Here is a 14,139-nt window from a genome sequence, read left to right as displayed (position 1 = left end):
GTGCTTAAAATCATAGGCTGTTTGAGTTGAAAGACTTCATAGATTCTAATCCCTTTGAAGATGACAGAACCAAGGCTAAAGCATTGTAGTGAGTTGTCCTTTTGGGAGCTAGTAGGAGGACGCGGTAGAACATCTTTTTGGTGGTAGAGATTGCATGAATAAGAATCTGTTTTGTTTGGCTTCTGGTTTTAGAGCTCTTTTAAACAGTTTTTTTCTTTTTGAATTTAAGATTTTTTTTTCCTGCTCTATCTCATTTTTCCCCATCTTAATTCCAGCAAACTTTTTTATTTTTGGAAGTCAAGCAGAAATACTTTGCTTTCTAAGGGTATCATGCTATAATTTTAATGACAATTTGATAGTTTCCTGGAGAACTGGACACAAAGATGGTTTCAGTTGAGCCTGAAATGGTATTTAAGGTTCCAAATGGCAGATGCTACAGTGTATCACTGCAGCCTGATAAATGAGATTGCATTTTAGAATGACAGGCTGAATACTTTAATGAAAGAAGGTTTCCTTTTCAGTTGGCCAATTAAATCACTGTTGATGACTTTGGATCATTAATGAACATTTGTGGAAAATGACCATTTGAATTCAATTATTACAATAATATGTTTGAAAAGTACTAACTGCAAATAAGCCTATCTGTAAATTAAAAGATTTATCCATTTTGCCACAGATAAATTAGCATATTGCTTTGCTTTTCTTAATGCCAAAGCAAGTTAACATTTCAAAATTTTTTTTACAGATTAAGTACATATCCTTTCTTATAAAAGTTCTACTTAGAAAAGTTTGTTTTTTCATTGGGTGCCCTCAAAAATAATTTATGCTGTGGATCATCATATTACTTCATTATTCTTAAATTAGCAAGAGCTGGAAACAGAAAAGGGGAACATTATACAATATATAAAAGTAGAAGATTAAGTTTTAAATGGATTAGGTATTTATTTAGTGCCTTAAAAAAATCTTTAATTCTGGAAAAACAATAGGAAGAAAATAACCATTATTAGGGAACATGTAAATTTATTTAAAAGCAATATGAAAATAAAATGCAAAAGAAAGTTTCATAACCACATTTTTTTCTTAAACCCATTACAGGTTCAGATTTCCTTAATTATTTTAAGCTTTACAATATTTTATGGATGTATATATCCTGCCATTTTTGCTATAATAGTCCCAATAAATTCATCTGGAGATGATGTTTTTCTTTAGTTAGCTTCATTTTCTCTGAAACTTTGGTGTGTTTAGGTACTTAAGACAGGAGGTGGGTTCTTTTGAAATGCATGTTTTTCTCATTTTGTTATTTGTGAAGTGGGCCCTGATCTCAGCCCAGGCTTCCTTCATCTCCGTTTCACAGTTTACAGAGAAATGAGACACTGTGGAGCTCAGGCTTCCCCTGGGAATACATTGGGCTTAATGAGCTTGATAGTCTGGTGGGCTCAATAAATCAAATAAAGCAAAACATTTCTCATTTTTGAATAAAAGCATTTATCACACAGTGTTTGTTCATTCATGGTCACAAGATTGATTGGTTCTCAGCATCATAGTGTATACTGAAGCATTTTTGATTTTGTTTTTCCAGTGGGCAAGTTACGGAAGCAGTGGCTAAAGGAAAGTATCTCTGATGTTGGCTTTGGGATGCTGAAGTCTGTCAAGGAGTATGTGGACCCCAATAACATCTTTGGAAACAAAAACCTTTTATAAATCCATTACTGTTGTTACAAAAAAAATCACTTTTTTTTTAAGTCTTCAACTATGGTTATACCAGTAATCAAATATATCATGGACTGTATTTCAGCAAAATTTGTTTGTTGGTTGAAAATAAGTTGTTAATCATTCTGTATTTGTTTTGTTTCTACATCTATGGATTGACAGATGGTATTCCTAAATCTCTCTCCTTGTAGGTGCATCAGTTGATCGCCAACTGGTTGTCATTTCAAATTTTAGTCAGGCAGCAGAAAGCTGCTAGCTGTTATTTCAAAGGAAGATGCTGCCAGCTGCTCTGTATTGATGCCTCCCCTTGGGAACAAAGGCAGATTTTGGTATCATCCACTGCTTATCCAGCCTCTTTTTCAAAAGGGCGTTGCTGGGAAGCAGATATCTAGGGAAGGATTCCGTTGCGGAATGATTACAAATTCTAGTTTGAGTAGGCCGTTAAGGAGACTCAGGAAAGAACGTAGGCAACCTGTTACTTAGGATACCTTCAGTTCTGTGAGGTGCTTGGCCTACATTTTTCTTTGAAATTAGTATACAGTTATAGACCTTAAGTCAGTCTAAAAATTATTGTTAGGGACATGTTTTAGTTTTCCGTGTTTCTGTTTCTACTGAGGTATGAATTGTATGTGTATAACTGAGAAAATCTCTTGTTATAATCTCGTTCCTTCATAATATGTTGTATAAGAAAAACTGACCTATTACTCATTGTATTTGAAGGACAGTTTTACCATGAAATGAATGCCTTTATCAGCTTAACAGTTCTGATGTTTCTGATTTCACATTCTTGTTGCTAAGATGTAGAAGAAGCTGCAAAAGGAGCAGAAGAAGGAAGATTCCTTACACTTCATATCTCCAGTTCAAAGAATCGTTCGGCTAGCGAAACACAGTTATCATTTAACTATTGAATTTGAAGACTTCAAGTTTCAGTGACAATTTTTTTTAATTAACCCAAACAACATGATAAATTTTCATATAAAACTAAAGTTTCAGTTTAGTTTTTAATAGTGATTTAACGCCTTTTTGAATTACTGGTTTAACCTAAATTTTGAAAAAAATGTATTAATACACATGCCATAATCAAAAGTTTGAAATGTCATATTTCTTAAATAATAGGGAGAACATTAATCACATTTAGCAGACATTTTTGCATTCAAACCTGGATATTAAAATAAGTGAAATTATTACTTTGAATCACTGTCTGTCAAGGTTCATGATTCACATTTTGGGATGGATTCTTTTCTTAATGCAATACCTAACTTTTGATAATTTTTTAAAATTAATATTTGATCAAATAATATAAGTCAAAGTGCAGATGATCCTTTAAAAGGACACACTGTCTATGTAGCAACAGCTCCAAAGTATTTTTGGGCAGTTTGATACCTTTTATATCTGAAGTATACTTAACCAGAAAAGTAAAAATTTAAATTGACAAAATGGTATTTTTAAGACTTCAAAATGATAAAACAATTTGTAATAAAATTGGCCTCAAACTAATAAACTTAAAATCTGTAAGCAAATCAAAGTTAAATATCAGTTTAACAACAAAAACTAAATGTTTATTTATTAGAAGCTGCCTCTCTTCACTGGTGATTTATTTTTAATTATAAAATTTCCAGCAGATCTTAGCTTTAAAAGCCCTTGCTATTTGAAATAGTTGGATGCTTGATGAGGAAATTCCACTTGCTTCTAGAATTATAAAAATCTCAGCTTTATAAAATGCATCTATCTATTCATGAAGGTAATTTCTCTAACTGGTGATCAAAATGTAAAACTTAATACAGTAGTAATATCTCACTGGAGTGTATACATGTTTCTGAGTAATTTTTTTTTTAATAAAATTTACAGATTCATAAGCAGACCCATTCCTTTGCATGTGATTGTTCTAACATTCTCTCCCAGGGAGTTCAGATTTCAACAACCTCAGAAATCTGTATTTGGTTTTAGGAAACTATAAATGTCACAGCTGAAAATTGTTGTGTTCACTGTTCTACATGAACCTTACGGAATAATTAGTGATTTATGTCTTTGTTTTTCTTCTTCCATGTATGCAGGACTCCCCAACCTTGATTTTATAGTGATGACTACATTCTGTTCTTGGAATGATTTCTACAGGGATTATTTTGAAACAGATGAACACTCGCCAGTGCTGTTTCACTCTGATTTAGTAAATCAGAAACCCTGTCCCCCACTTTCTCACACCTGCTTCTGATAGATACCTTAGAATATACTTAGTTTCTGTGGAGAACTGGGTTCTTGATTATGCACAGAGGCACTTAAATCTTGCCTCATATTTCTGGAATATCTGAAAATGGCTTCATAAAAGTTAAAGCCTGGAGTATATTGTTTATGTGAGGCTTTTAAACTCATTTTGAATAATTTCTTTAAAATTTTAAAAGCTCATAACCGATTTGGTTTTTAGTACAGCATAAACATTGACTTGCCTTTCTTAAATTAGTCATATTTCTAATATTTGTTGATGTTACATTTGGGTTGAGGTTTTAGTGGGACTAGGAACTTGCTGCTAGTCAGAAGTGGCATTGAATACTAAAGACTCAATGTGAACAGGCTTTATTGATCCTTAGAGAAACTGATGCCTTAATGTCTGGTGCAAAATACAGTGCATAAGTGAATTTTGTCTTATACTGAGTAACTTGAGCTTTTTTAGTTTAGTAAGAATTGTGGAAGCCACACGTTTATTGTGCCCAGCATTTTACCACAAAGAAAGAGGATTGAATTCTTTCGTCTTGGGAGGAATTGGGAATTTACATCCTAAACACTTACATATTTAGTACTACTACTTAAGAGCTACTTATGAAGCTGGAAGCCTTCTTAAATGTCGTTGTATTGATGTATTTTGGAAAACAAAAGTGCAGTGAAGGATGAGCTTCCATCAGTGTGTCAGATACAGATGGTTGCAAGGAAACCTGGTTTGCAGAATATTCTCTTAGTAACTGCTAAGTCCTAGCTTACATTTTTGATAATGCCTTTCTGCATGCTGGCTCCAGAGATTTTTCTTTGTTCTTTTCTTTTTTAGCTACAACTTCTTAACCAGAGCTGATCAAAGAAGCCCTGTAGTCCCAAGCTGAAGCGTGTAACCTCAGCTGTTCAAATGGGGCTGGGTGTGGTTGAGCATCTATTCTGTATAAATGTAGAACACAAACAGTTCCTTGTCATGGATTCATTCAGAAGCTGCATGTGCTGGCGCTTGAAGCAGCCACAATGGAATGCTGTGGAAAGTGTCTGCATTTTAAGAAACACTGAGACAGGCATTAAGGACAGCTTTAATAGTTTTTTGTTTACCACTTAATCTTCGGCAACTTTGCTTTTAATTAGGGCTTAGCTCATGGTGGAAGAAAAGCTGAAAATAACAAGTGCCAGTTTTGGATTGAAGAATCCAGAATCACTTTTGGCTTTACGAGTATGGAAGTGTGGCTTTGCTCAAGGCTCCAAATGAACCATATGTCAATTCATTCATTGAATTCTTACTCATTTCAGGGTTCTGAAAAAGAAAGAATGTATACATTGATGCTGAAATTCAGAAAATGTAAAAGATTTTTTTTTAACTATTGAATTTCATGCTGTCTGCTATGAAGGATGTAAGACACTTGGCTTTCTGCTTCCTAAACCACACTGTTTGCCTTCAGTGTGGAATTTGTAAAAACTACTTGTAACATCAACAGGTTATAGAAATGTATATCATTAATAAAATGCACCCAGGTCTAAGAGATTTTGTTTTCTTCAAAGGGAGTGGGAAGCTCATTGTTCTGTTTGCATATGGGTTTTTCTTTCATTTTTAGTTTTTCATCTTCATATTTCCACTGATTTGAAAACGAAATTTTATAATTTTATTAGTGAAGCATAATCAAGCCCCTTTAGAATATAGTTAGTTAGATTTTATCACTAATTATTTTTTAAATCAATGTTATATTCCTAGGAGGTGTTTAGTCTCCCTTGAACCTGAAGCATTCCAATTTGAACCTAGGAAGATCCTCAGAAAATGAGCACTGTGCTCTTCAAACAACAACTATTCCTTAACAAATGTGAGTGAGGACCACTGATATATGGAACACTAAAGCCAAAGAACCATCACAGAATGAAGGAACTTGAGTTCTGTGAACATGAAAAGATTTCCTTTTTGGTTCCCAAAGGAGTTTTTTTTTATAACTATTTTTTTCCCCACAAGGAAGAAAAATAACACATTAAGTATCATTAAGGACATTTTTCAGAGACTGAACTTCCAAATCTAAGGGGGAGAGAGAAGGAAAAGAAAAATGTTGTAGTGTGGATTTCTAAGCTGCACGAATACCTGTTTTTCAGGCATCTTATTGTTAGCAGTGTTTTTCATGAAAAATATGAGCACCCTATGAAACTTATGGTTTAACCTTTAAAGTAATCTTGTTCACATATCCGTAAAGAACATGAAATGCTTATACTGGTATACAGTTTCTATAAATAATTATTTTTTTGGACCTCTTAAGGAATATCCCCAAAAGTTTACAGTGCCTTGTTGGGATTTTTTTTTTTCCATGAAATAGCCATTGTTTAAAATGAGTGGGAGAGGATAATTAAGTCTTTTTAAAGACTGAGATTGTTTAGTAGTTCAGGGCTCTTCCTCTTCAAGAATATGTCAGGAATTAAGTAGTTATGTGTAGAAATACTGAAAATCCTTTCCACAGTGTGGGTTTGGATCACCTGTTCTAGTCTGTTTCACTAGTTATACAGTGGACCTGTACTTCATATATCCATTCAGTTGATGGGATTTATATGTACTTTCATTCTTAGATTTTCATTCCTATTGTCCCAACTTAGTAGCCCTAACTTAGTAGCCCTAAGATGTGGCTTAGTGGATGTGGCCTACTCACTCAGTCCCCGAGACACCCACTACTTGCTTTTGGATGTTAGCTCACACAGCTCCCTGAGGAGCAGGGCCTGTTGGGGGGGTGGGGGGGAGTTCTATTCCTTATATTGTGTGTCAGTCTTTTTTTCTGTGATGGTGCCTTCAGAATAATGAGTATTTCTGTTCCTGGACAATGATAAATCTCACAAGAAATATGTGTAGATTATATCTCTTAATTTTTGTCCTTTTTTGCTAAGCCTGTGAAATACTTTGGCTCTGATACAACTTGACTTGAATAATATCTTATCCTGAGTCTTCCTCCAAGGCAGTACATATTCCTGCCAGTACTGTAGTAATCTTTTGGGAACTACATGTGGGTAAGCTCTTGTATGTAAGCCATTATATTGCTGTAACTAATGCATACAAACAGTTCTTCTCTTTACGTTTATAGTTTAAATGTTGATACGTAGTGGGAAGGGAAGTTCCTGAGAGATTCAACACAGCTTTGTCAGTTCAGACTGAGCCATACTGTTTTCCACAAGGGCTCAAAACATAGTCTATCTACTGTGCTTTTGGTGTATGTTTGGATTCTCCTTTTATTGCTTTTCCTAGACTGTACTGTTCTATAAGCAAATGCCCGTGTATGATTTTTAAGATGTGCTGGGAAGAAATAAAACAATATCAAAACCGCTCATTGTTACAGAAGTTGTTGCTTATTTCACGTTGATCCCATTTAGCCTTATTTCAGCAGTGTCATGCTAGGCTGCCAGAGAGTGGATAGAGTATAATCTGTATCCATGAGTAGGCTCTCTATTACTGAAGGACATATGTACAGATACTGATTTTCTTCCTGCCTGTGGCTCCTGTACTGGAGGGAAGGTTACAGTTTTCTGGGCTCTGAAATGACTGAGGATCACACCTGTTGAACCTAACCTTACTAGGTATATTTCAATAACCACTTGCCTCACTAAGATTTCAGCTCTTAATTAAATAAAGAAAAAAGTTTTCTGCCTGGCTCATATGAGCTTGGACTGAATGAACCTTAGAAATCCTCTCATCTTACCTTTTCCTAAACATAATTGTCTAATTTCCCCATCCCCCAGGCCACAGATAACCAGTCTTCCTGAACATTTGCTGTGACCACATGGGAATTTATTGCCTTTCCAGGAAGCCTGTTCCAGCTTGAAATCTTAAAGTATTAAGAGGTTTTTGCTGTTTAGACAAATCCACCTTCCTCTTCTATTCACTAAGGTGACTTTTAGCTCTGTAGTCATAGAGAATTGTCCAGGTGCTCTAGTGAAGGGCAGCTCATGTTCCCCCACATCATCTTCGGTCAGCTTTTGCTCCTGTGACTTGCAGAACTGTCACCATCCTGGTCTCTCTTCCTGTGTGCCTCCTTGATACGGTGGGGGGGGGGGGGGTTGGTTGTTTGTTTTTTGTTTTTTGTTTTTTTTTTAGATTTATTTATTTTAGCGGGTGGAGGGACAGAGGGAGGAGGCAAGAGAGTCTCAAGCAGATTCCTTGCTGACTGCAGAGCATGACACAGGGCTCAGTCTCACAACCCTGAGATCATGACCCGAGCCAAAACCAAGAGTCAGCGTTTAACCGACTGTGCAACCCATGCGCCTCAAAATTTTATTTTTAAAATTTTATTTAATTATTACTATGTTTTCTTTTTTAGAAGAAAGTGTATGAGCAATCAGGGAGGAGGAGCAGAGAGAGTATCTCAAACAGGCTGTCTGCTGAGCAGGGCTGGATCCCACTGCCCCTAAGATCAGGACTGAGCTGAAATCAGGAGTTGGATGCTCAACTGACTGAGCCACCCACGTGCCTCCTCTTTGATGTTCTTAAAGTGAAGCGTCTAGGCCTGTCTGTGCCAGAGTAGTAGCAATGATTTCCTTATTCTAGTCACTAATAAATGCATTTTTGATGAACATTGCACTGTCACCTCACATTGAACTTGAATTTAACAAAGCTTGTCTTTTCTGCATATGCCATTTTGGCCACATCTCCCTGGAGTCTGATTTTTTTTAAGTCCAATTACTTTTACTTATTCTTACTAAAATTTGTATCTTGCTGGATTTGATTCCAGAGTTTCAAAATTTTAGAATCTTGACTTTGATCCAGAATTTTTTTTGTTCCATCCAGTTTTGGGTCCTTAGTAGAAGTGAGATATAATTATGTCTGGATCTGGTTACAAGTAATGGCAGAAAATTGTAGTACATGAGAGTCTGCCCAGTAACACATCCATGAAAGAGCTTTCTGGGCACAGGCAGCTATTCTTCCACTTCATGTGCTATTGTCCACTTTACATTTTTATATTTTGTCCAAAAATAAGCTTTTTTTGTCCCAATGAATCAGCAATTATTTCAGACAAAACTTAAACATGTAATTACATTTACTTAAGTCAGTTGCCAGACTGAAATCCTTTGATGAAGTTTGCTGCTCAAGTTTCTTGTCCTAGCCTATGAGAAAAGCAGATGAGGTCTGCCATCACATTTACTTTTGCCTGTGTTTGGCCTCAGGGGCGTGTTTCTATTTTCAATATACTTAAACCCAGTTTACGATGCGACCTGCTGATTGGGTCTAATATTGGCTGGTGTATAACCTCTTAAATCCATTCTTACACAGTTTCGTCACATCTTCTGTACCTTGTTGTATCCACAGTACACCTGGGAAAGTACTCTTTAAAAATTGAAATTTTGTCACTGTAAAGCTGTAAAATAAGAGAGGATGGGGTTCTAAAGCCTAAGAACACAATGGAAAGAGTTCTGTTCTGGAATTTTGAGTGTGTTCCATTTTCCTCTACAAACTACAAGTCATTTTCCCTATTTGGAACCAATTTCTTTTGTAAAATGAAAATCTCTAAGGTCCCTTCTAACTTGGTGATTCTGATTAAGTCTGGATATTTTTGCTGAATACTACCCTAAAAATGATGATTGCATCACTAATTTACTTTTTAATTCATCCTTTATTAGCCAGACACTGTGCTGAGATTTAATCCTAGACAAGAGGTAATAATGATTGTTATAACAATCCTGTGAAGTGAGTGTTATTATCCTTTTATTTTTTTCTTACTGGTGAAATAACTGAGATTGAGTGAGGCTGAGTAACATCAACTGTTTGTAAGTAGCTGGCAAGTGGGTCTGACAAAATCCAGTGGCTCTGCTGGCTGATTCACTGCTCTAAGCTGCTTGTACTTGGTATCTATGACATATACAGAATTTCTGCTTTTAAAGTAGATTGTATATATTCTACATATAGACTATATAAATAATCATTGCCCTCTGCAGGAGGGCATAAGTAAGGAAATGGAGTCTCTCCTAGCTACAAAGTGGAGGCCACTGTCTTCAAGACTACACACCATAGAAAATACCAGGATGTCTTTTGTCTCAGATACTGTTTTGCTCTGTAAATGTTTAATCCAGAAGGTCCTGTATTGGTGCCTTTATAGGTTTAATATGAAACTTATAAAGGAAGTGCTGTGTTTGATGGCCTTAATAAATTTGCATTTTTAGAGCTTTAATGCTGTATTCCTTTGATCTGCACATAAAAATGTAAGAATACCTGTTTCTATAAGTTCTATACCTTCCCATAAAGAGACTGGAAATTGAAAGAACTGTTAAGATTAAGGAAATGTTTTATTATAATCTAGAGCCCATCTATGGAAAGTCACAATTGCTTAAAACTGCTAATTTAAGAATTAAAGTTGCTGCTGAAGGATTTGAGCTACATTAGGATACTAAAAAAGTTGCATGTATTTTATAGCTAGAATGAAAGTATAAGTTTAAGTTTAGAAAGTATAAGTTTAGAATCTGGTGGTTACAGTCATTCTGCTTCTGTGGTTGGACAGCCAAGAACCCAGAGTTACTGGCTCTTCACAAAATGTTCTGTTTAATACTCTGGGTACAGCTCAATAAGTGAGTACAAAAAAGCCCAAATGTCACTTTAGTCCCAGAGACAAGACAAAGGATAAGAGGCAGTTAGTGAACGGTAGACTGTGAGCTGCAAGTCACACTGTTGCTAGGAATTAGTGTGTCAGAGAATACCATCAAGAAACCACAATCTCCAAGGTATTTCTAGATCTAGACCTATAGCCATTAAGAAAAAGACTAAGGAACCTAAGACAAAAACATATTCAAAATGCTGGCATTCACTTGAAATGAAAGGTTTCGCTTTGGTGATGTTATCCTTTTAAAATTAGGTACTTTAAATAGCTATACCCTACTTACCTGGACAGACTTCCAGCACTGCTAACCCTCCGTATTCCAGTGTGGAAATAGGCCCAAGCCAAGATTACAGGACAGAGGGGTCAGAAAGTTATTCCCTTGAAACTTCCCCTTCAAATCATTTACCCTTTCTTATCTCACATTTTCTAGTAAGTTTATTTACCTGGGCATCAATCCCATAGCCCTCCACAAACAGTTAGAATCTGGGGCCGAACCTATCACTGGCAGTTGTGTATGGATCTGATCTGAGGAGCTCCTCTGAGGTTTGGGAGGCCATACCACTGTATTCCTGTCTCACTCTGCAGAGAGAGAGTGTGATCATCTCCTATGATTTCATTGCCTGATGACCGCCCTCTATCCCCACAGGTCTAGTTCCTGGCTTCTTATAAATAGGTCAGAGGTAATCACTATGCCTCTGACCTCACAGATGGAGTTAGTGTGAATATTCGTGCCACAGCTGAGGCCAGATTCAAAGAAGGCTGTCAGGAGGAATGGGAATCCTTTGGCAGGCAGTCATGTCACTGATCAAAGGAGTCTGCTGGTTGTTCTGCATGGAAAGATCAAGTTCCTATTCATGCCTAGAAAATGAAAATAACTACTTGTGTGCAAACAGGTTTATATTCTGAATATGTGGAGATGGGGGGTTGACTAGGGTTATGAAATACTGGATTTAATCTTTGATTCCTTTAAAATATACCATGCAGACATGGTGAAAAAAAGAAGTAAATGCTTTAGAAATGCACAGAAATCCTTTTGTCAAGAAACGTGCTTTAAACAATTATAACTCTGATACAAAGAGTTTGAGAGGCAGGGTGGGGGGTTTGGGGAGCAGGGAAGGAAAAAATGAAACAAGATGGGATCAGGAGGGAGACAAACCAGAAGGGACTCTTAATCTCACAAAACAAACTGCGGGTTGCTGGGGGGTGGGAGGGTATGGAGAGGGTGTTTGGGTTATGGACATTGGGAAGGGTATGTGATATGGTGAGTGCTGTGAAATGTGCAAACCTGGCAATTCACAGACCTGTACCCCTGGGGCAAATAATACATTATATGTTGATAAAAATAATGAAATTTAAAAAAAAAAGAAAAGTGCTTTTGGCACTTAATACATAATGTTGTAAGAGCATAGAACAAAACTTTCCATCAGAGCTTTAGGGATGAAAACCTTCAGTTAAATGGCAAAATACAGCCATTGTGAAGTCATTTGTTAGTGCCATAGTATCAATAAGCAGAGCTAAGTACTTCCAAGGTGAATTTAAAAGAAATATATCCTCAGGCACCTGGGTGGCTCAGTTGGTTAAATGTCTGCTTTCAGCTCAGGTCATAATCCCAGAGTCCTGGGATTCAGTCCCGCATTGGGCTCCTTGCTCAGCCAGGAGTCTGCTTCTCCCTCTGCCTGTGTCTTCCCCTGCTTGTGCACGTGCTCTCTCTCTGACAAAATAAAATCTTTAAAAAATATATATATATATATAATATATATACATACACATATATGTGTATATATGCATATATATACATATATATACACATATATACATACATATACATATATATGTATATATACACACATATATATACACACATATATATACACACATACACACACATACATATATATGTGTGTATATATATGTGTGTGTGTGTGTGTGTGTATATATCCTAAAAATAAAGAACAGTAACGTCTGAAGAGTTAGGAATGTCCTCAGTCTCCTCTAACATTCAGAAGACAGGGCAGCTTCCATAGGTGTGGTTCAAGAGTCTTTGCTGTTGCCAGGCAGCAGTCTGTCAATCTGAGGGGTGCCTCTCCAGAGAGCCTGGGTAAGGAAGGGGACAAATGCCATGATTGACCTTTATTCCTTTACTCAGAGGTAGGAGCAGTCAGGATTTCCTGATTCATTACTAACCAGGAAATCCCAGCTGCCCAGCGGCAAGGGGTTAAAACTGTTCTGAAAAGCTTTTTATGTTCTGGAAAGCTAAATTACACATACATGCAAACCACAAACACACAGCACCTGGGTAAATAAAATGTGACTGAATAAAGGCCAGGCTATTTGCAAAGGGAATCTGGAAAACATTTTGCTTTTGGGTGGTTAACATTACTTACACCTTATTTTTTTTTTTTTTTTACTTTTTTTAAAGAAAAAAATAGAAGAAAGCTGCAAAAACATCAGAATTTTAACATGGCTGTTGAAAATGAGATTTCAGTTCATTTACTTTCCTAATCTTAAGGGGCTATGGAGATTGAGAGGCGCATAGAGCTACTGCACAAAGAAGCAGCAATACTTTTAGTATAAAAGTTGTTAAATGAAGACCATTTCCCAGAGATAGAATTGTGCTGTGGGATGCACTGAAGTCATTAAACATGAACTGTCTTCCAAACATGGGATCAAACATCTATGGTAAATGATATTATACATAATTATAATTAAGATTAAAAACGCTTATAAATTTAAAACCATTGGACTTCATGGTAGGCCAAATTTTCTATCAGATCTAATAGAATTTGAGCACCTAGGAAGTCATGCTGCAAAGGGTTTATGCTGCACATAAGGGATTTCTCCTGGAAGAAAAAAAATCGTCATTTTATTATGGCAGGGATTTACTGTTACTTGAAAGCTATCAGATTGAACCATGCGAAACTGCTAGTTTTGTAGGTCAATAACTTTGAAGAACAGCAATTTCATGTAATTCAACCTAATACTTTCTTTTCTGAACCAGGTCAACTTGGGGTTGACAGTTACATTTATGGATAAAGGGTAGGTAAACAAATAGTAAAGCTCATATATGGTTCATAAAATAAAATGCCTAAGCAGAATGAGTAGAGTTCTCCTTGGGAACATTGTGGGTATGCAACTGGCATTATGAATCTACCAGATAAGGTTTCAGGACTTTTCATCTGTGATAGAGGTAGGAAAGAAGTTGGGTGGGGTCACGGGAATGGTGTAGATTTTTCCTTACCAGAGAGGCTACAGCACAGAAACAACTCCAGCATTAACCTAAGTAGGTAGGAATTAAGAATAAGTTTTTAGGGGGCACCTGGGTGGCTCAGTGGGTTAAGCCTCTGCCTTCAGCTCAGGTCATGATCTCAGGGTCCTGGGATCGAGCCCCATGTCAGGCTCTCTTCTCTCTGCTCAGCTCTCTGCTCCCCCCTACCCCAACTGCCTGCCTCTCTGGCTACTTGTGATCTGTCAAATAAATAAATAAAATCTTTTTTAAAAAATGAGTAAGTTTTCAGGGTACCTGTCTAGACATAAATGAGAGCAGAGTTATGAAAAAGAGTAACAGTGTATCTTGTTCATATGTTCACATTATTAACAAATGGAACAAAAGAAAACTATGTAAAGTTGTTTTTTTAGCAAT

General features: G+C 36.4%; 1 protein-coding gene across 1 annotated transcript in view; it reads left to right on the top strand.

Annotated features, from left to right (window-relative positions):
• The window catches only part of AGPS (alkylglycerone phosphate synthase), a 140,126-nt gene extending 136,552 nt beyond the window's left edge, over positions 1-3,574 (top strand). Inside the window, exon 20 of the mRNA XM_080798840.1 lies at positions 1,580-3,574. Within this exon, the coding sequence (XP_080654966.1) occupies positions 1,580-1,701 (122 nt within the window). The 3' untranslated portion in view covers positions 1,702-3,574. The remainder of the gene's footprint in view (positions 1-1,579) is intronic.
• Positions 3,575-14,139: the final 10,565 nt, after the last annotated feature.

Source organism: Martes martes, assembly GCF_963455335.1.
Source record: "Martes martes genome assembly, chromosome: 3".
Taxonomy (NCBI): domain Eukaryota; kingdom Metazoa; phylum Chordata; class Mammalia; order Carnivora; family Mustelidae; genus Martes; species Martes martes.
The sequence above is the reverse complement of the archived record's forward strand: the minus strand, read 5'-3'. Positions and strand labels throughout refer to the sequence as shown.